This window comes from Thamnophis elegans, chromosome 9 (genome assembly GCF_009769535.1).
Source record: "Thamnophis elegans isolate rThaEle1 chromosome 9, rThaEle1.pri, whole genome shotgun sequence".
In the NCBI taxonomy this organism is placed as follows: domain Eukaryota; kingdom Metazoa; phylum Chordata; class Lepidosauria; order Squamata; family Colubridae; genus Thamnophis; species Thamnophis elegans.
The window spans coordinates 20,749,614-20,772,270 of record NC_045549.1 but is presented as its reverse complement, the minus strand read 5'-3'; the positions used below and the strand labels follow the sequence as shown (position 1 = coordinate 20,772,270).

The 22,657-nt window shown below is 39.3% G+C and overlaps 1 protein-coding gene across 1 annotated transcript in view; it reads right to left on the bottom strand.

Moving 5' to 3' along the window:
- The window catches only part of DAPP1 (dual adaptor of phosphotyrosine and 3-phosphoinositides 1), a 34,794-nt gene extending 12,383 nt beyond the window's left edge, over nucleotides 1-22,411 (bottom strand). Inside the window, 6 exon segments of the mRNA XM_032224347.1 lie at nucleotides 1,974-1,989; nucleotides 2,103-2,134; nucleotides 2,137-2,234; nucleotides 4,392-4,514; nucleotides 16,278-16,399; nucleotides 22,137-22,411. Coding sequence (XP_032080238.1) covers nucleotides 1,974-1,989; nucleotides 2,103-2,134; nucleotides 2,137-2,234; nucleotides 4,392-4,514; nucleotides 16,278-16,399; nucleotides 22,137-22,229 — 484 coding nt within the window. The 5' untranslated portion in view covers nucleotides 22,230-22,411.
- Nucleotides 22,412-22,657: the final 246 nt, after the last annotated feature.

Sequence of the window (22,657 nt, the reverse complement as noted above, 5' to 3'; positions counted from 1 at the left end):
ATATCTATTTCCAGTGTCCTCGGGTCATGTGATCACTTTTTGCGACCTTCTGACAAGCAAAGTCAACAGAGAAGCCATATTCACTTACAACCATGCTACTAACTAACAACTGCAGTGATTCACTTAACAACTGTGGCAAGAAAGGTCTTAAAATGGGGCAAGACTTGCTTAACAAATAGGTTGCTATTTGCTTAATGACATAAATTTTGGGCTCAATAGTAGCCGTACATTGAGGACTACCTGCATTTTGGAAGTATAAAGAAATGGATGTTTAGTTGTACTGTTGTTTCGTCCTCTTAGTGAAGGGCAGCAAAGAACAATCTAAGGAGATACACTCTATTTTGTCAAAATGGTGCTCCAGGTCAGCAAAACTTAAAAACGAGAAGACAAGAAAAACAACTGGAATGATCAGGATGTTTGTCATCTTAAAGCATTCCCATTGATTTGCATCTGCCCTATAAATCAGAGAATCCTCAAATGTGTTTAAATGGAACCCAGTGTCACAGTGCCTGATCCTGAGTATAGAAAAGCAAAGCATCTGAAAGATTTGAAGAAAAGTACAGTAGGACCTCCCATGTGCAAAGGGAGAGTTCTCTTAATACAAAACCTCACTGAAGTGATACTGCCGAAAAACAGAACAGAATAAAAAACCCCTCTGAATTGCTTATTGCTCCTTTTATCATCCTTTCCTTTCTAGAATGGCCAGGTACTTAGTATTCTTAAAAGTTCAGCCCATTGACCTTACTTGAAACATAATGAGTTGATAATGGGAGCCGCTTCTTCACCTGGACCTGCTCCAGTAGTAGTTGCTCATCAAAAATCTGAAGCATATCTTGTGTTAAATAGCAGGGACTGTAACAACAGAGCTCAGGTTTCTAGGCACTGTCAGTTGGGGCCAGTCAATGAGTTTTAACATATCAGGAAATAGACTTGACACTTGAACAAGATTAAACCATTTCTGGCCTTAAACTAAATGTATATTTCAGTGCTCCTTGCCTCTCTATCTTTTCAAATGCTTTCTTAAACCACCCAGAATGATGTATTCAAGTATTTACTTCTGTAATAAAACTAGTAAGGATAAAATCAGCATTTATCCCAAATGTATTAGATACAAAATTGTTAGCCAAACCAAACTGAAATGTTTGGATCAAGATGGTTTTATTAGCTTTATGAGAACAGATCCAAAGATTTCAAAAGAAGTCTATGGAGATTCTCAGTCAACCCCGGTCATGGTTGTCCCAAAGTTGGGAAACATCTTCAAAGAAAAACCAGAAAGTCCAGTTGCCTCTTGAAAAAGCCCCTTTGGGATTTCAAAAGAAGAACAGCAAAGGAATGACTTTTGTGGATCAGTCCATCAAAACCAAGAGTGCCAGTAATTTTAACAAGCATACAATTATTAATAGGAAAATTACTGGTTATGAAACAGCCAGTGTCTGCAACTTTTATCTTTTATTAAAAGGCAGCAGGAAAAAAAAACCCTTGAACTGCAGGAGAGCAGAAATACTGAAGGAAAAAATAACTTAATTAACTGTATTATTGATCACTTCTCCAACTATTGTATTAGAACTATTCTTAATTAAACTAACTTATATCTTTCTTTCCACTAGCAATACTATTCTTTGCCACTAGACAATCAACAATAAAGGACAAAATTATACTTAAAACATAACACACTTCTATTTTAGTACATTCATAAAAACAAAAGTATCACCCCAAGGTTAAAATCAAAAAGCTTTTCTGTAAAGCATTGAATTAAATGCATTGCAATTTCTGTGCCAACTTGTGCTCTACTCTCCTCACATCATGAATCCACAATGTACATAACATTTATCCTATTAGGAAATGTTTTCTAGTGTGCAATATAGACCAACAAACCAATATTGCAATACCTGAACATCTGCAAAGAGTAATTATTAAACATTAATTTAAATATGAAGAACTTGTTGGAGGCAGCAAAAACCTATAAAACTTACAAAGGGGGTGATTGATCTGAGGATATAAAAAGAGCTTTGGTTTAAAGTAAAGCTACAATGTAAAATCTTTACATTAAATTTTCATAATACAATATTTCAAAAGAAAGAGAAAAAGAAAAATTGGATTACCTGTCTCGCTACTATTAAAGGCTGATTCGCAAATGCATGATCAGGTCTTTCAAGTCTGAAAATTCATTGAAGCCAAACTTGTATGAATTCCCTGTATATTCCACATGAAAATGCTTTACAGAATCTTTTGCTCTGAAAAAAAGAAAAGAAAAGGAAGTGGTTAACTGTACAAACAGTTTGTACTGGTTCCAGAAGACTATTAAATAAGAAAGTTAGCAACAAGAAACTCCCTTATCTTCATAAAGAACTCATCCACATTTTCCTCCGTTCCCAATGGTCTAAGTCTATGGTACTCCTTACCACCCACCCTTTAGAAAAGATCATAAGCTTCATTGTGAGAAAGTTAACTTTCATCTTATATTACTCCACTTATTATTTTCCTTTGATGTAGCCTGGTGCCTTCCAAGTACTGTCTGTTGAACTACACTTGGCCAGGCTTACCAGGAGCTTTGGAAGTTGGGAGGCTTCCATATATGAGTTCAGAACCAGACTGAAAGCAATTCCATGCTTCTATGTACCCATAACTTAATCAGCACTGGTGAACTGAACTGATTTACTTGTGCTCAACTGTCTTATAGGAGCAATATGAAGCTCTTGATGATTTTGAGATAAGGCAGCTTTTTCCTCTTCCAGTTCCTCAGCTTCAGATCTTATGAGAACGTTAACTTGATGGCTGTGACGCTCTCTTTCAGTAGCCCAAATGAAAAGAGCAGGAATAAAATCGTATTTTCAGATCTTGTTCTCAGCATTTCAAATAGAAGAAGTTAAGGCAATCAGAGATTTGCCTATGTGCCACACCATTTATTCAGTACCTCTGACTATCACCTGACTATCACCAGCTAGACAAAATGTGATTATCTCTTATCCATTAATAGGAAAAGTAAGCATATAATATCACTAAAACTATTGTATTATCACTTCAAAAACATGACTTTCAGACTGAAATTCTCAAAATTATAATAAATAAAAGATCATTCTAGTTTGCATGTATTTGAGACTTCAGCATTTTACAAAACCAATCTAAGCAAACAGTCATTATTTGTAACGTAAGTTGAATATAAGTTTTTCATGTAAGCTGAAATCCAAGCAAGTATCTGTAACCTACAAAAATAATGTCCCAGGGGGCACAAGTGGTCTGTAGTTCATGAATTTCTGGTTTTATTTCAGCACAACGTTATATAAGATATTGTCTGGAATGTCCATCTCAAGCAATGTGGTTGTTAAATAACTCCATTTTTATAACCTTTTTGCCACCTTTGTTAAACAACCCCAGCTTGCCTCATTGAATTTGCCTATTGGCAGCCCCCTGGGAAATTGCAAATGGCAATCACATGATCTTACAAAAAACTGAATAACAGAGTTGGAAGGAACCTTGGAGGTCTTCTAATCCAAACCCCTGCTTAGGCAGGAAACCCTACACCACTCCATTTTGGGATATTGCAACAGTTGTAAATACATGCCATTTGCCAAGCACCCAGATATTGATCATGTGACTACAGGCATCAAATGCAAGTCACCTTTTTCCGTACCAGTGTAACTCAAATGGTCATTCAATGATTTAGGACCATCTGCACTATGCTTAACACATTAACTGATTGAGATGAGATGAGATGAGATACTTTATTTGTATGCTGCCCTTTTCCCTGGGGGGACTCAGGGCGGCTCACAGTTCAGGGGGAGGGGAGGACAAACCAAGTTACATATAAGACAATACATCATTAAAGCACAACATTCATACTATTCGGGCAGGGTTAAGGTCTTTAGCCCAGGCCTGTCGGGACAGCCAGGTTTTAAGGGCTATGCGGAAGGTCTGGAGGGTGGTGAGGGTACGAATCTCCATGGGGAGTTCGTTCCATAGGGTCGGAGCTGCCACAGAGAAGGCTCTCCTCCGCGTGGTTGCCAGTCGACATTGACTGGCTGATGGAACTCGGAGGAGGCCTAATCTGTGGGATCTAATTGGTCGAGTGGAGGTGATTGGCAGTAGGCGGATTAATTATGGGTATTTAAATTATTCTACTTCTGATTTTTTTTTAAAAAGTATTTCAGTCAAAGTTAAATGTTCCTGAGTTGTAGCTATTTCACTGGTGTTCAGATGAATTGCATTTCCTAACTAACTTGTGAAAATTGATCAATGATAGAGTTAAGAGGATTGGGTATGCTATAATATTACTTTGCTTCTTGTACCAGCCGCTAAATATATGACAGTTGTGGGAAAGAAAGCAGATACTGAAGTCAAAATATGAGCAGGCTCACATGAGAATAATGTAAGAAACATTCATAATACTATACCTTACAGAAAGCGAAAAAAGAGTAGTCCTGCCATTGCTTTTTCTTAGGAGATAGCTTCCATCACTGCCATTGGAAAGAAGAAGAGCCTCGGCTGCATGGCGTGTGAGATTGTCATGATACCACCTAATGAGACATCAAAGTTTGTATTGCATTAAACCCATGCCAATTGCAACAAGTGTGAAGTCCCATGCAGTTGGGCATGTTCAAGGAAGTTAGAATTACACAGATTTCGGTAGCATGACTTAAACAGTAATAACAGGAATTTCCAATTCTCCTTTATTCATGAATTCATTACGGTGGGAAGTCTCAGAACATTTTGAATCATTTCTTCTCAGGTATGTTGACATTTGGATATAGCTACTGTTTACTAAATGAGTTGTCAACAGATTTGTTTCTTATCTCTTGGCTCTTTATAATTAAAATTCCTTCTAGTAAATTCCCTAGAATCTCATGAAAAGTGACAGAGCAAAAATGTCATGAAAATCTCATAGATGTAAGGCACACTGCAAAACAAAGATCTTAGAGCTGTGATGGCAAACCTATGGCACGCATGCCCGAAGTGGCACACGGAGCCATGTCACCTGGCATACGTGGTGTCACCCGTTCCTCTTCCGGGTTTCTGGTGGGCAAGCACGCGCCACAGTCAGCGGGCCTTTGTGCATGCGGCAGTGGCAGAAACTGGAAGAGCTGGTCTTCTGTTTTCCGGTGTGGACATGTGCGCCGGCCAGCTGATCGCCACGTGCACATGTGTGCCAGTAACTGGAAGACTATCTAACCAGTGCGCATGCGCACACCAGAAACCAGAAATTCATTTCCCGGTGCGCACATACCCCCTGGACAGCTCCTCTTCTGGGTTGCACCCCCGACGAGCACGCACACTCCCTTTTCAGCACTCAGTGCCGAAAAGGTTCCCCATCACTGCATATCTGACAAATATCCATGAGGATCCCTATCCATTATGACCCATGTCAGATCTGCAGAAGGGATCAAACGGGTCAGTCTGATGAAGCAAAATCCTGGCTTCTTCGTTCATCAATCCCACATCCCAAAGTGCTGGGGCTTATGGTGCAGTGGTATAATGCTGTTTTCATTATTTAATGAAGTAGTCGGAGACTGAAGATGTCTATTTTGCCAGACTTTGGTTTGAAGTGGCTAACAAGGTTGGTGGAGCACCAGAGCCAATTTCTAGAGACAAATCGGTCATATCATCAGAGAAAGTTACTGATTCCAACTTGTAAATTTATGAAGTTGTATTATAGAAACAGCCAAATATGCAAAGTATACAATACAATGGGCACCATGTGATTTTTTTTAAAAAATGACTATTAATAAAATGTATTTCTGAAGTGCAAGGCCAGGGATAATCCTCACATGCTATAAAGTAGCACTTTCAAAAAGGCCAGCCATGGTAAATTCCCTCCCACCAATGACTTGGGTACATGTTATCATAAAATAATATGGAGACCAAGGTATTTTTTTAATGGTAAAGACAGTTTTATAGCATATATTATGACTGGGAAAGTGTTTTTTGAAATGTCTTCTGGAACTGCAGAAGTCAGAAAAAATAGGTCCCTGACTCATACTGTTCAGAAGCCTTTGGATTTCATTTCTTATGACCAAACATTTTGCTATTGGCTGCTATAGGGATCATAGCTAACCTTGTAGGTTTCCTGAGTCAAACTTGGTTGAACTGTGCTGGGTGATGTAATGAAGAAGCATCATGTGTTCTGAAAGACCAATTCCTATTATGGCTTAATGGCTGTTTTGGATCTTGAGTGAGGGTTAATCCTATCACTCTGGAGCTGAAGGCCTTTTGTTTTGTAGTAAGATGGTCCATTCTTTCTGGAGCTATTAACAAAGATGGGGCTGCTTTCCAAGAACATTGTTTCTCCTTTTCTCATCCAGAGAGGTATAATATTTAATATTTCCTAGAATATTTCATTCTTCTGGAAAAAGGGTAGGTACTAACTTTCTACAATACTAATAGGGTCTTACTTCTTCATTATGCTTCATTATCTCAATCCATGAAGTTATTCTTACTCCCAGTAGTCTTTCAAGAAGTGGTTGATAGGTGGTTTATCTTGCCCATAGTAAAGTGCTGAAGATATTTTGCAGGATCAGACCAATATACTGAATATTGCTATCTAAACTGGAGCAGATAATCACAGCCTCCAATCAAGATACTCTGAGATGGAGAAGGCCACTCTACACTCTCTTCCCTGCCAGGAAAAATGCAACCATCTCTCTTCATCACAGCTCCTTCGTGTGAACAGATGAGATGAAATCAGTGGTGGGTTGCAGGCGGTATGGCCCCGGTACGGGCGTACCGGAGCCTGCCCAGAGCATTGGATACTGTTCCAGTACAGTGCTCCAGAGGGCCCACCTGCCCGCCCAAGCTCCTTACTGATAAGTTGCTCCACTGAGCATCTGGCACATCACAGAGGTTCATGGAGGCGCTAAGATGCATGCACGTGCTGTGCGCGTCCATGTGGACACCCATCGGCCCCGTTCCAACCGTACTGGTTGAACGGGATCCGCAACCCACCACTGGATAAAATGTGCACCATGGTTTCCCGAAGAGGAAACAGCAGATTTCAAAAAGAAATCAAACTGGATGGGTAGGATGGGAAGAGGTTCAGCCTAGAAATCCCTCAGGATATGTTTATTAGGTTATAGCAAGCAATTACAGCTTTAGTCTGGGAAAGATTCTGTCCATGTAAAGCAATAAAGAATTAGACTCATTGAATTTCACCGTGTCAGCTTTTCGGCTTGGGCCTAGTACCATCTCATTCTGCCAAGTATAAGGCCAGCCTATTCAAGTTCTCTTAAGTGTTGGAAACTATCACGGTAACTTTCTAAATCTCTATTTCCTGAAGCCTCTCTTCAGGAAGTCTGCTTGCTGGTCTGCTTCCTCTTTTAGAGACATGAAGCAATCTACGTATACGCAGATGTATTATTACAAATGCTGGAAATCCCAGACCAACTTGTATATATATTTCATACATGTCAGTTTGATCCAGTTAGGCAGTTTGCGTGAGAAGTTATGGTTAAAAATGAGTATATGAAATGAAGGGGTGTCACTCTTTTTGTTGTTCAGTACGTGAAAGTAGTAAAGTGATGCATTAGAATCTCAGCTGTTGCCCAAACTGTCTACAAAGTTTCCTAAATTCTGAGAACACCGGAAGAAAGATGCCAAGGGAATGTCTAGAAGCAATGCAGAAAAAGTCATCTGTCGAAGTGAGCCTCTCACAGCACAGACATTCTTTATCAGGTCTCTCTCCTGCGGAATTGAATACTTGGACTGGGCCATTAAACATAACACTATCCCCCATGCAAAAAAGAGAAAAAAGAAAGAAAGAAAGAAAGAAAAGAAGAAAGAAAGAAAGAAAGGAAAGAAAGAGGGAGGGAGGGAGGGAGGGAGGGGAGAATTGTAAGCTGTTTGGAACATTAATGTTAGTAGGGTAAAGTCTCCTTCAAGTTGAACTCGACTACTAGTCCTGCTTTAGCCACAAAAGCCAACTTTGAGTCACTCTCTCACAGCCCAACCCACCACAAAGGATGATTGCTGTAAGGTAAATAAGAGAAGGATGGTATATTGGATCATATCTTCGCCACTGTGAATTACTGTAAAAATAATAAATGCAGTATACAAATAAATAAAATTAATAATAAGCCTTAATAACCTATACCAAGTACCCTATGGAAGCCAAGCTACCACGGCTCATGTGTATAATACTAAAATTAGAAGCTGCTCCAAACTCTGTCTATCCAGCATGCATAAAAAAGACCAAAGGGTCATCTTTAAAAACACCTGTTGTTCCAAGTAAGCTCACTAAGTAAATGCCAGAACAAGAAACATTTGAAGAGCAGATATCTGATGAATGGATGCTATAACATGCTTGATCTAATATAGTGGAAAAGACGGGACTTCAAGGTTCATTTCATGATGTCTTTAGTGGGAATATAAATACAATGGTCTCGAGACTTGCATGATTAGATACAGTAGGACGGGAAAGTAACCGAGGCAAAGTTACTTGCAAAATGCAAATACATTATTTTCAGTTTCACTTGTACACAGATGTGCATAAATTAATGACCTACATTAGACTGCAGTAGATTAGATCTGCTATTACATCTGATCTTTATTTCAAGGGCAGTGACACATGATCTGGAGTGAGGAGATATTTTATTTTATTTTATTATTAAAACATTGGTATATTCACCTGGCTAAAAGAAACTTGGCCAGTTTACAACCTAATGGTAAAAACTATATACACAAATGAAACACAAGAAATAAACCAGATCACTCTGTGCTGATACTTGAGTTCTCTGTATCCACTTCCCTGCAGGGAGGCACCATTTATTCGAATGGTCCCTGCACTCCAGTAACTAAAGGATCCTATGTGACATTGGATGCCACTTGGAATGAGTGGATGATTTTGGCCTTGGATAGGATTGTGCCTATGTGGACTCTTGTGGATCCAACAGGGGCCCACCTAAGAGATGGCTAAAATGTCACTGGAGAAAGACAAAGAGTGTACAGTACTAGCAATGGAGAAATGGACTGCTTAAAGAGCTTGCATACATGTCTAAATTGACTTGGATTAGGGAGCCAAAAATAACTACTTTATAAAAGAGTGGAACTCCTTTATTTTGCCAAAAATTGATAAAATGACTTGTTATTTCTGAATTTATTGTTTAATAGGGTTTGAATACGAGAAGGCGGGAAACATGTTATGTAATTTTGAAGGAGAAAAGCATTTCATTTTTCTGGCCATATTGTGTCTGCAAAGAGCCTACCAGTGACTCTGTTTAGGATAAACTGGTCCCTCCTAGGAAACATTTGTTCGGCGTTGTATTATTCTAGAAATTTGTTGAATAAAGTTGTTTAGAGTCCTTCAGAGTTGGACTCTAGCTGTACAGGTCCTGTGGAGTTTCCTAAGGCACAGTCTTGCCCAGTTAGATGAGAGAAGTTGAAACCTGTTGGCCCTGATGAAGTAGACATCCTTGGAATCGTGTTTTTGGCCTCCTGTGTTTAATCTTTGCCCCCTCCTGACTGAGAGTTCCCCTGGAAGTGGCAGGCAATGGAGAATGCTTCTTGTGAGCGGGGATGATTCCTCTTACTTCAAAATAGATGGTTTTCACTTCCACCAAGGTGCGTCCATTATTGGGCCCAGTAGAACTTGACAAATTAGATCTAGTCTCCAAACTTCCTATTCTGAAAACAGAGTTGAGAAGGTGATTGGCTTACAGTTCCAGAGAGTTCTGAGGGGAAAAAAACATTATCTGGACCACTTCCGGTCAGGATCTAGGTCTTGCCATGACTAGAACAGCAATGACTGCATTTGCGATGATTTTTGACAGGCGTGCGATCGAGGTAATGCTTCCATCCTGGCATTCCTTGATCTCTCAGTGACCACTATTGCTCATGGTATTTTCTGGATTGGCTCAGGGGATTAGGAGTGGGAGGCACGGAATTACACTGCTTCTCCTTTCTCCGGGGCCGGTTCCAGTCAGAGATTCCTGCTAACTCCTTGGTTCTATTTACCATCTATGAAGCCATTGGGGAATTTGTAAACTATCAACCCTAAATGTGATATCAGTACTCTGAGGGCACTCAATTTTACATCTCTACGCTAGGCTGACCAAGCGTTATTTCCCAGTATTTCTCATAGAAAAAGAGAATTGCTCCACAAACAGGTTGTTGCCTCAGTAGATCAGACTTTTTTCCCAACTGATCTGAATATTTTTATTCTCGATGGGGCATCGACTTTCCATAGCCTCAAGCAGAGATATCCTTTAACTGGAAAGGCCATAGAGGTGCATAGAATGAGCACTATAATAGATAGATGAATGGCTTTCTGTGACAAGATTCAGGGCTTAAAGCAGAAAAAAAATGGATGGTCAAGCTGATATGGCCTAAATCTTGATACAGTCCTCCATAGGGAAGCTATATAGCAATAGCAGTTAGACTTATATACCGCTTCATAGGGCTTTCAGCCCTCTCTAAGCGGTTTACAGAGTCAGCATATTGCCCCCAACAACAATCTGGGTCCTCATTTACCCACCTCGGAAGGATGGAAGGCTGAGTCAACCCTGAGCCTAGTGGGATTTGAACAGCCGAACTGCAGAACTGCAGTCAGCTGAAGTAGCCTGCAGTGCTGCATTTAACCACTGCGCCACCTCGGCTCTGTATATGAGAGAAAAGAGAGCCAAACCACTCTTTAAATGCTGATGTGTAGCTTAATAGATATCATGAAGAGAGAAAGCAAAGTTGGCAATTATGGTAAGAGGAATGGTTGCACATTTTAATTACAGCTGTCTTTGAATCTATTACTAAGATGTCCCATGACTCATTCTTAATATTACTTTCTTTCCAAGTGCTTTGAAACTAACTTGTGAAAATTGTGCTTTGTGGTGTCCCTAGCCCATTTGCCTATTGCTTTAGTTGCCAGCAGGATTAGTTAACGCCTGTCTCCCTGCCACTTCACATTAATGCAGTATGTAAAAATATATGTTTTATCCCACTGAGCTGGCATTTTCACCTCATGTCTGCATTGGTTCCGCTTCCCTTGCAGAATAAAGTTGCATGCCTGTTGGAGCTCTACAACCCCTTCATTGGAAAAGCCATTAATCTTCTAACAAGTTTTGCATTTGACAGATATGATTTGCTCATGAGCTTTTTAGGCTGTGAATATATAGGTTTAACCAGACAACTAGAATACGTTGATTTCAATCACTCTTGTCATGCAAGCCATGAAATAGTGTCTGGTTTTTTTAAAAAATTGAATAGACAATGGCCTTGATGTAGGAAACAGACTTGTTGTAAAGGCACTTCAGCCAAATATTTAGTACATATGAGGGCATGTGCAGTAACTGCTGATAGTGTGTATACAAAGGTGGTATTCACATGGTTCAGACTGGTTCAGGTGAACCAGTAGTGGCAACCTGTGGGTGGGCTGCCCACCTGCCCACCCACCCCAGCTCTATGCATCCTATTTAGCCACGTTTTCTAAGTTGCACGCAGGTGTGTAACCTGCATGCATGAGCAAAGCGTATGCACAGAAGGTGCACGGGCTCACGAAGCGAGCGTGCATGGCGAACCGGTGGTAAACTTATGTGAAACCCACCTTTGTGTGTATGGCTTACTTAGAGAGAGGCAATATATGTTGAATGATAAGGACAAATAGGGGGTGAAGACAATCAATTCAGTATCACTTTATAAACATTCAGAGAATCTGTGTCACTTCCATTAGCTCCTCAGTAGAATCATGTACGTTTTTCTCAGATCAAGTAAGTCTTGTCCCCCTAATTTGTCTTTTTTGAAGAGTATCAATGAAGACAGAATGATTCTCTATGATTGGACTTTAAAAAAAAAAAAAGTTAATAAAATCCTTGGCCATGGACTTAGCTCAGCTGCTGTGGAATAAGAAGATAAGGGCTCTCATAGAGCAACAATTAGTTTAAAAACTGGAAACATAAATTATCTTTAATAATAAATATATAAAAGCAGTAAGGATAAAGATTTCCCAGTTTTAATTAATTAATTAATTTTATATTAATATTTATATTAATAAATTCACTTTCGTTTATTAGTAAATTTATATTCATATTTCATTGAGAGCAAAGGATTGGTTTCTTCTTCAAAGCATTAAATAATTAATATTAAATTATATCTGGACCTTGGTCACTTTAGAATTACCCAGGCATCTACTTTGTATTGTTGATTGAGGTATATTTTAAATATTGTATATTTTATTGTTCAAGATTATATATGTTTATTTAATGCAAGGCAAGCTGCCCTCAAAAGGCCAATGCCATGGGTTACAACTGAAAGATTGATTGTCACTGCTGCTTTACTGGAAAGTTACTGACATTTCTTAGAAAATTCCTCATTTGACATCTCATTTCTTCTCTGAAAGTAAGTAGGCAAAATAGCCAGGCCTTTCTCAAGACATCTCTGCTATTCTACACTTAATTTATTGAAAGCAAGAAGATGGAATTTATTCTGCTTTGTGGAAAACATTCAAGAGCATTCTTCTCCCAGTCTGGCCATGCTTGCTTTCAAGTCTTTCCAGATTGTCTGCATATCCAGCCACTGCAGCTCCCCAACAGCTTCACCAGGAATGTTCTTTATGCATGCTCAGTTGCACCAGCAGACAATCTGGGAAGGCTCTCAGAGAACTTGTGATGAGCCGTCAGACTTATTAACTGCTTCAATGCTTTCCATAGCATTGTCGTGCATGTGCTAACATGCTATTCAAAGAACCTCTTTAAATGTTTGGATAACCACAGTCTACATTGTATTCCTACTACAGAGAGCCCTTGTTAGCTACCACAATTGCTAATGAAATTGTGACTATGTTTCTGATCTTATCTCGGATTTGCTTAGCTTTATAAACCTGCAAAGGTCAGAAATGCAAGAATTGTTTGCAAGCTTATTTTTTCATTACTGTTGTAACTGTGAAGGAAGTTGCTAAATGAGACAATCACGAAACAAGAACTATTCAGATTGGCTAGTCTCTACAAACATCTCACCAGGTCATTAGCCATTTGCTAATGTCTTCCACAAAAGCAGATGACCTCCAGCAAACAAATAATTATTTTTGTGCAAGTGGCAGGTGGGTGGAGCCAAGACACTTCATGTATAACAAAGACCTGAGATCCAATCCAGTGTACTCACATATATAGAGACTGCAAAGGCACATAATAAAGAATAGAAATGTTAAACAAGAATCTGTATGTTGGACTGGCATTTGACCCCCAAAAGCTGATTAGGTGATTTGGGCCAGGCACACTCACACATTTATCTATCATTTTGTTCTAAGCATTTTGTTCTAAGCATGTTTCTGATTGCAAGCAGAAAAATAGTCTGAATGGGTTCGATGAGAGGAAGCTTCAAAAAAGTTCAATTTACCATCCCTCTAAGAAAGATCCGTGAAAGGGCCACTACAACCCAGAAGCCCAGTTCCTAGAAATGAAAAAATGAACAGCACAGCTTCACACAATTTCAACAATTCAAACATGATTTTACCACTGTGAACCCAATGAGACAAGGAAATTCTAGAGATGGTCTTTTGCCATAAAGTCCTTATCTGGAAGGGCTTACTGTCTTAAGATCATTTCAAAAGAACACTGAAAAAAAATGGCCAAACTTGTTTTCTACTGACTACTTAGGCCCATATTAGATAATAAAAATACACATTCCAAATGGAACAATTCCAAAAGATAAGTATATATTAATAGTCATAGCAAACAGGGACAAAATGACTCTTATGTCTATCTGAATTTTAATATAGATTTTGACTTTAAGTTCATAACCACTTATTGTACCATGAAAATATATAAGAAATAAATTTAAGGTTAAACCTAGCCTAAGTTTCTAAAGAAGAAATTTCCACCTACATAGAGAGTTGCTGTTAAGGTGTCTATTCTAAGTAGGAAGCTTTTATTGTATTTCCACAGTTTATAAAGCTACCATTCTGACCATTAGCTTTCCAAGGAAAACTTATGTTTAGTCTTGCAAGAGGTAAATTGCTTATATTATAAAGAGATTGCCTGACCATGACTTTTTCCACATGACAAAACTGTTTACTTGTGTTACGTGCAATTTGAAAGTACTTAATTACTTGATTAGTCAGATTATCTGCTCAGAAGTGACATATGTTTACTTGGAATAAAATGAGCGTCTGAAGAGGAAACTTCACTCTTCTAGGATTACTGTTGCAAGAATAATTAGCCCAACACAATTTGACTTTTACTTAGTATAGTATCTAGATTAACTTCTATTTCTGCTAATAGTAAAATTACATGTACACCTTGATTTTTAATCTTCTTTTAATGAGTGTCTTAAGTTTACAACGGCACTGAAGAGTGACTTATAACTGGTCCTCATACTTACAACCGTCACAGCATCCCATGAGCATGTGATCAAAATCAGCTGCTTGGGCAATTGGAATGTATTTATGATGGTTGTAGCATTCCAGGTCATGTGATCAGCATTTGTGACCTTCCCAGCCAGCTTCTGACAAGCAAACTCAATGGAGGAAGCCAGATTCACTGAACAACCATGGCAAAAAAGTCATAAAATTGAGCAAGACTCGCTTAACAACTGCCTTGCTTAGCAGTGTAAATTCTGGTCCCAGTTGTGATTGTAAATATGTTTTCCTCTACTTTTGTTTTTGTTTATCCAAGATCCCAAATATTTACCTCACGTTGGGAACTATTCTATACTCACCTGGATTTTAAATGTTCATCCTTGCTTGTGCCCAGATTTCTGAGTATGATCTGAATCCTATTCATTGTTATGAAAACATAATAGCTTAAAACCATAATTCTTCCTTTATTTCATATTAAATCCCTATTCATGCGGGCCTCATAAATTCATCCTCAGATCACTCATTTTTTCCCTCCTCCTTCTTTCCTAGCTTTTTCCTAATGAAAAAAAATCACAGATCTCCACATTTCATCCACAGTTCTGTAGAAGCTTGCTTGGTTCGTTCTAACAAACATACTATCCATAAATGTTAGCACTCCTTATTACTTTCAAGATATAATGTGAACCCACTCTATTAATTGTCTATCTGGTTATATAGCAGATGTGTACTAGGTTTGCTTATAGGCATCCACTTTGGCAAAACCTCAGACACATGAGTGCATAGAAGCATGCACACTGCTTTGGAGAACTGATGGCTGCAGTTCTAGCTTACACAGTATAAATGGAAATCTAGAAAAGATTGCTCTATTCTGCATCTTTAAACCATCGTTTGGATAATGGAGATGGGGCAAATTAATGGCAAAGTGTATGAGTTTAACTTTCAAGAACAGTTTGCAGATATTACTCAGTTGCTGCGAGGCTTTATGAGGTTTCCCTTATTTAGGAGAAACCACAATTCTTTCAACAATACCATGACAATATCATACTACTCAGGAAAAAAAACAGAACCTTGAGATCAGTGGGTTCGTGCATGATAGGGGCCCCTATTAGGTATACTATGGCATCACTACGGATGTAATGATGTCTTGCTATTATGAAGTACTTTCTCTCCCTTAAGCTGCAGCTTGAACACCTTTTTGAAAACAGAATAGCATTATAGGTATTCCATTACACCAATAGTAAGCAACCCCAAGCCTTTGTGACCATCAAGCCTCTTATTTGAAGTTTAAATAACTTCAATAATCCACAACTGTAGAAAATTGGCAACTTGTTTCCCCTCCAGCCTTTGTCAGAAAATACATAACATCTGTAGTATACACGTTGTTGGAAATTGTCAAGTGTTAAAGTAAAAACCCAGCTCCCTGAAAAAGTAAGGGGAGAGGCCTATAGATAGGAAGAGAATTAGGATTAACTTCATAGACCATAAATGTGGTTTAACTTGCCCACTGATGCCCTCAGGTCTTTAAAAAAAAAAAAACCCGAAACTCACTTGATTCATCAGTGACCCACCACTGTTTCAGTAACTGAGAGTTGCATCTTGTTTTATGACATCAACAAAACACTTTTCCAATTAAATAAATGTTCCTCTAGCAGACCTTTTCTCTTGCTCACAGCAATTGCTGTCATTTCCTAAAGCATTTTTCTCCCTCCCTTCTGCATTCTTTAAGGATTAGAACTTGTTTTTCTAATATCGAAACCAGTTGATTCTATGATTCTAAGTATCTGCCCTGTTTAAAGAAGAAGAAAAGGAGAAAACTGATTTTCTTGACTATCTTTCAAGACCCCAACATTGGATGTTGGATCAAAGTTCAGACTAAAGGAAGAAGATAGGGGAGGGATTATCGGGAAAGGTCAACCTGATAATGTCAGCCAGCTTTCATAAGTTACCCAGAGCCCTCCCAAGAATGGAAGGACCCACAAAGTACTGTAATTATAACTTCTGTTCTTACTCTAAGTTCTGGAGCTCCTCTTCTGCTTGGTCATGAACGTGTCGGTGGTTCATCCTCCTTCTGTCTTCTATCTCCACTATGCCCATCCACCACAGTTGTTGCAGCTCCTTTTCAAAGTACCACTGGCCACAGAAGGAAAGATAAGAGTGATGGCAAAGAGATCAACATCCTTTTGTTTCAGGTTCAGCTTCTTGCTGTTTGTGATAAACAGTACAGACACACTGTAAGACGAACAATTCTCTCTGGAGCTTGAACAGGGTGAATGAGGAAGTGAAAACAGAGTCCCTCCCTGTCTTTGACAAAGTGCTCTCGCTGGCCTCTCCAGCTCAGTGCAGGGAAAAGGGGAAGCTGCCTGGAGAATGCAGCTAGGGCTGTTTCATCTTTTCTTCTATGCTGCATCACATACCGCTGTTATAATAACAGGCAGGGTAGCCCGAGTGTTAGTTGGGAAGGTTACGCGGCCCACATTGTAAAGGAAAGCATCTACTGTATACTACTATTTACCTGTTTATGGACACCAAAATGGGCTTTCCTATGTTTATGATTTTATTATTTAAAAAACAATAATTGACTATTCATAAAAGATACAATATAATTCCAGATTTTTTTTAAAAATCAGGATGTACTTTTACTGTAGAGTAATAGCAAGTCTGTATCATAAATTTTATGTTCTCTCACCCCACATTTTTCCTACTTTCCAAAGTTTTTACTTTGGACTTTTATCTGAATATAAAACAACAGAAAGATTTCTTCCTTTTCTTTTTTTTTTTCTGGCATCCTCGGAAGTGGGGAAAGCTTAATTTAAACTTTCTTCCTGTTTTACTCTTCCTAACTACCTTACATGCACAATTGCAATAAGGACAGAGAAAAATCCTTACAAACTTGAAAATGAACAATGAAAAAATGAACTTAAAATGAAGTTACAAGTTTTGTTAGATTTGCTTCTCTACACACCACACACACACACACACACACACACACACACACACACACACCATTCTCCCCTTCTGGAAGACCAAAATAACCAGTCAGACTGTATCAGGGTTATTGAGCTGTTGGCTGTTGCTTGCATGCTATATTAGCTGGGTTCAGAGATGGCACTAGATTCTGCTGACTTTGCCCATTCAAACAGCAAACTAAAATAGACACCAGGACAAAGAATCAGTCTAGACAAGTAAAGTGATTTTAATTGGGAGTTGACTTTGCTCCTATTCATTTACTTTTTTCATATGTTTTCTGTTTAATATTATAGGAATCATGTAGGCCTCTGGTTTCTTTGAGAACGCTTTCTCTAGCATAATGCTTCCTATGAGACAGACCAGCTGCCCTGACCTGGCATTTTCTAAGCACGCCATGTCTTTCTAAGTACAGTTTCCCACTAGATTTATTGTTCTCTGGTTTTATATCCTTGCTTAGACTTCCCTTTGGGTTTTGAGCCCAACTTTTAATCTCCTGTTGTGCTAACACCCTTTTGATGGTTTATCTGTAGACACAGTGGGAATCTTTCTCCTACATTCAATACACACACAAATACAAACAATGAATTGTATCCCACATAGTCAAAGTGTCTGCAAAACAACAGACCAACAGACCATAGGTAGTGGTTTTGCTACTCCGCAGATCCTTTAAGTGGGAAGGCTTTACAACCTGATACTTTTTGGTGTGCAAATATCATACTGTAATAAAATCAGCAGCAAGAGGCTGACTTCTGTTTCAAACTCAGTTTATTTTGAGGATTATTGCTCAGAAAGAAAGAAAAAAGGGAGTCTTGTAAAATCAGTGCTATATTTAAAAAATCCATTGTATAGAATCATCAAGACACTAACTAATCAAACTGTCTATTACACTACACAGAATCATTAATGCAAACAATCCCAGTTTGAGTCCTATATGAATGAATTCATCCTGCTCATATAATCTAATTATATAGAGTCTATTATAGTTTATATAGTTGGGCCCTTCTCTTCTAGTCTGTTCCTTTACATCTTTTTGTTCAAAGGAAACAAATGTCAGATCACCATCAGAATACTTTCCCTGTTGTAAGAGGTCTGTTTACTCATTGCCTTTGCACCATTAAGTTGGCTCTTAAGATGGATGTGAAAGTGGTACTTCTTATAAGTAGGTGATTTCCAAAGAGGAAGTACTAAATATGGCCAGTGCCTTTCAATATGTACATATTGAATCACTTTTTATTGGTAATCAAAGCCTCAGCTTACTTATCTTACCTCTAACTTATTGTTTCCCTGCATACTACCAAAGGCTGTTTCCAGCAGAACAGATGATAGAGTTTTTCCTATCTTCCATTCAATAATATTCAGCTTAGAAAGGAATTGTAGAGGCTAGAGAGACACCAATGATCTGTGTTCAGAATGATCTACACTAGGGGTGTCAAACTCAATTTCATTGAGAACCACATCAGGGTTGTGTTTGACCTCGGGTGGGGCGAGTCAGGGTGGGCATGGCCAGTTCAAAATAACTCATGTCAGGGGCACCTGTGGTGGCCCAGGTGGGCTGGGGGATCCATTGTCTCCAGCTCCATTTTCAGCTGCAACGGCCTCCTGCAGCGCTCTGCCAGTGAAAATGGAGCTGCATTTTCACTGGCAGTGGCCCCACAGGTTGGTCCTTTGCTGTTTCCATGGCAGCCCCACAGGTCACATTTAAGCACCCCGCAGTCCAAATCTGCACCTTGAGTTTGACACTCCTGGTCTACACAATAACCAACAGAGCCTCATTAGCAAGATAGTCCATCTTTGACCTGAAAACCACATTAGCCCCCAACCACAGTGACAAAATAGGGCAGCACATAATGAAGGAAAATTTCCCTATCAAGGTTTCTTGCAAGGGGGAAGACAAAAGACAGTTGTGCTGAGTAGTATTTTGATTTATGTTTTTTGAGCTTGCCTGAGTTTAGGGACATTCAACCATGTCATGACAGAAACACAAAGAAAAGAATTACAGAAACATAAAATCCAAACTGCAAAGCAAGAACAAAAGCATGAGGTGGGAGAGAGAAAAAAATAAGAATCGCGAAAGGCATGCTACTGAAAAGCTTTTGGAAACAGCTTTGTTTTTAATGACTTTTTAAACTCTACTAAGAAGGGATCCATTATGAGGTCAGTAAGGAGCCCATTTCACAGCATCAGCAAAAAGGCATGATAACTTCAGCTCCCCAAGTGTTGAGTCAACAAGGAGACCCTCCCTATATGTTCCAACAGCCCAGGTTGAATTCAGCTGAGATGGTGGCCCCATAGATACACAGCTTCCTAGCCATGAAGAGCCTTATAGCTCCTCAAAATAAAAAATAAACAACCATACAAACCTTCCTTACCTACCTACTAATTCTAAGTCCTGCCACTTGTCTAAAACACTTCATCAGTGCCCTTCCCACTGCAGCTTTTTCCCTGCTTCAAAATAGGTAGTGAAAAATAGATGAATAGCAAAGCAGTTAAAGCCAGGCTAGAGTGTCTCAGTATCAGAATGGATTTTATTTCCCTATGTTCTACATTCTCCTGCCTCATCACAAGAGCAGTAGTGACTTCCTCAGGGAAATCAGGCTCTTTTCTGAGATTTTGGTTATGGCTCTCCTCCTCCCACCCCCATAACCAGGGGAGAACAGAAGTTACTGCATGACCGATTCAGCAGAGAAAACTATTGATGTAGATTAGCCGGAAGGAAGAAGTAGAGAAAACAGACTATTTCGAGAGCAAGATATAAAAATAGTTGCCACACAACAAGTTGGTTATTTGACAAAGTCTGCTAAAGGTATGGCAAGAACACTATGACTGTGCTGGGATGCTCATATAGTAGTGCTCTAGGGTGTAATCTATGAGCACTTTGTGCTGAGCTCCTGTCTGCTGTTGTAGAACATCTACATAGTCCTCTTAGGAGAAGTATCTCAAAAAGAAAGGGCCAATTGTCCCTTTACTACCTCCTAATCGCTAATCAATACATTCAATCTGAAGTAATCCTGCCATGTAAAGGTGGAGTGTACTTCAGTTTAACAAGGATGTGTTTTTGGGCAGCAGCAGTTACCTGACTTCAGCCATGGTCTTTCGTTCCATGAAATAATAATGTCAATAAAAATGATACCTAGCTACTGGCAGCATCAAGGTGACCCTTGGTGATTTCTACAGCTGTACAAGATAGAACTTGATTTGTACTCCTCTGGCAGATTACAAGATAATCCCAAAGTTGTAAACTAAAGTGGAAGATGTAAAAACATCCTCATGACATACCACTTCTGCATCTTTGCCAAAACAAGATCTAGGAATCCATTTTGCAGAGGAGAATTCAAAGAGGTGATTTCTTTATGTGCATTCTGAGGTCATAGAGAGCAAGTTCAAGTTTCAGGTTTATTAGATTTGTATGCCGCCCACTCCCAGGGGACGCTGGGCGGCTCACAACAGACAAGAAACATTTAAATTTAAAAAATAGAAATAAAAATAAAAAATACAGTATTAAAATTCACAGCACCCATTCCATCTAAGCGGGGCTGGATATCAATCAACAGCCCCAGGCCTGGCGGAACAGCCAGGTCTTGACGCTTTACGAAGGCCGGGAGAGTGGTAAAGGTCCGGATCTCTGCAGCAAGATCGTTCCACAGGGCCGGCGCAGCATCAGAGAAGGCCCTCCCCCGGGGAGTCGCCAGCCGGCATTGTCCGGTTGACGGCACCCGGAGGAGGCCCAACCTGTGCGATCTTGTTGGTCGTTGGAGGCATTATGTCGTAGTATGCAGTCAATGCTGCATACTACAGATGGACTATCAGACCATAGGCCAACTTTACCGGTTTGAATGTTGCATTCTGTGAGATTAAAAAAAAACTCCATTGCAAGTCCTAGCCCAGCTGCCTCTTTCAAGAAAGGTTGGTACAGTGGTTGGTACAGGTCAGTGAATGTGCTATATGGCTAGAGCGTTTTAAAGAGGTGATTAATTCATCATAAGCATCAATATTCTACATCAACCTTCAGCTGCTGCATATGCAGATGAAAACTAGTAGAACCAAGTTCAAAAGAAAGGGTATGACAACTAGTTTAGATCAGGGAGGATGGCATCTACCAAGAAGATCATTGTCTAAGTGCAGTAGAAAGTTCCACTAGGTGGTGTTTGTATAGTATATCACTTCTGCTGAAATTTGTCTTTTGCACAAATGCAGGTTGCAAAATACAGTTGACCATTAATTGTCAACCAAAAGTTTTTTGGTGCTGCTGTTTTAAATTCTTTGCTGTGGTCTAATTGCCCCTAGATTTGCAACCCAATATGGTTGATATGTTTTCTTTTTTACTGCAATCTCCAGAAATTCTTTGAAAAGCCTCCTCTGCTACCATATCTGCTTGAGAGGAATCTTCCACAATGTGACTGGATTACCTTGAAATGCAAATATTACCAACTGCAGAGGGATTATCTTTAGCTTCCCTATATTATTTAAAGCTTAATTGCTTTTTTGGAGTCCCTTCTGATCCTACCAATAATCAGCCCCTCTCAGCTAATTCAAGTTGGTTGAGGTGAATTTGAATGCATTTACTATTATATTTACTTTAAACTCTCACCCAGCAATAAAGAAAGGGTACTGATAGGTGTGTGGTTTTTTTTTACATAATTAGACTTAGAATAACTTTATTGTCACTTTAATTTACACTAATTGGCATACATTTAAATTATTGAAACAATTACAGGCAAGTGCTAGTGCAAACGGAGTGCAGCAGAAGGAGCTGGAATCACAGCTTTGTTAATGTATTAGTCCATGTAGTACGGTGGTGGGTTCCTACTGGTTGGACCAGCTTTCCTGAACTGTAGTGCGAACTGGTTCTCTCTTTTTCTTTAAAGGTGGGCCCACCTGCCCGCCCCTGGCTTATACTTACCTTTATTCCAGCTTCTGAAGCCCAGCTGATCTGGGGCAGCAGCTTGAATTGCCGGTCCTCAGCTTTTTTCCTTTTTTTCAGAGTAATTTTCATTCAATTGCACACACGCCCAGTGAACTGGTAGTAAACCGGAACCTATCACTGATGTGGTTCCTCCTTCCAACCGTTTGTGTAAAGTTCAGCGCATTTTTTTGTTTCCCATTTCTTCTCTTTTCCATTCGCACTGAATCTTTTAAACTAAATATAGTAAGCTTTAGCATCTTGTCTGGCTGAAGACAAAATAAAGGTTTTAAGTAAAGTTCTGTATAAATACTAAATGTAATAAATATGAGGTCTGACTTTGCTGCAACCAGAATGGTGACTAAGGATTAAATCAGGCAATAAACTAGCAACATAGGTGACATAGTGTCTTCTGACTGCTAGTTATGGTCATCGGATGTTGTCTACTAGTCTCCTGTCACAATGTTCTAGCTGTGAAGACATAAGAAATAAAAATCCTTAATCTCACCACACATGGACAC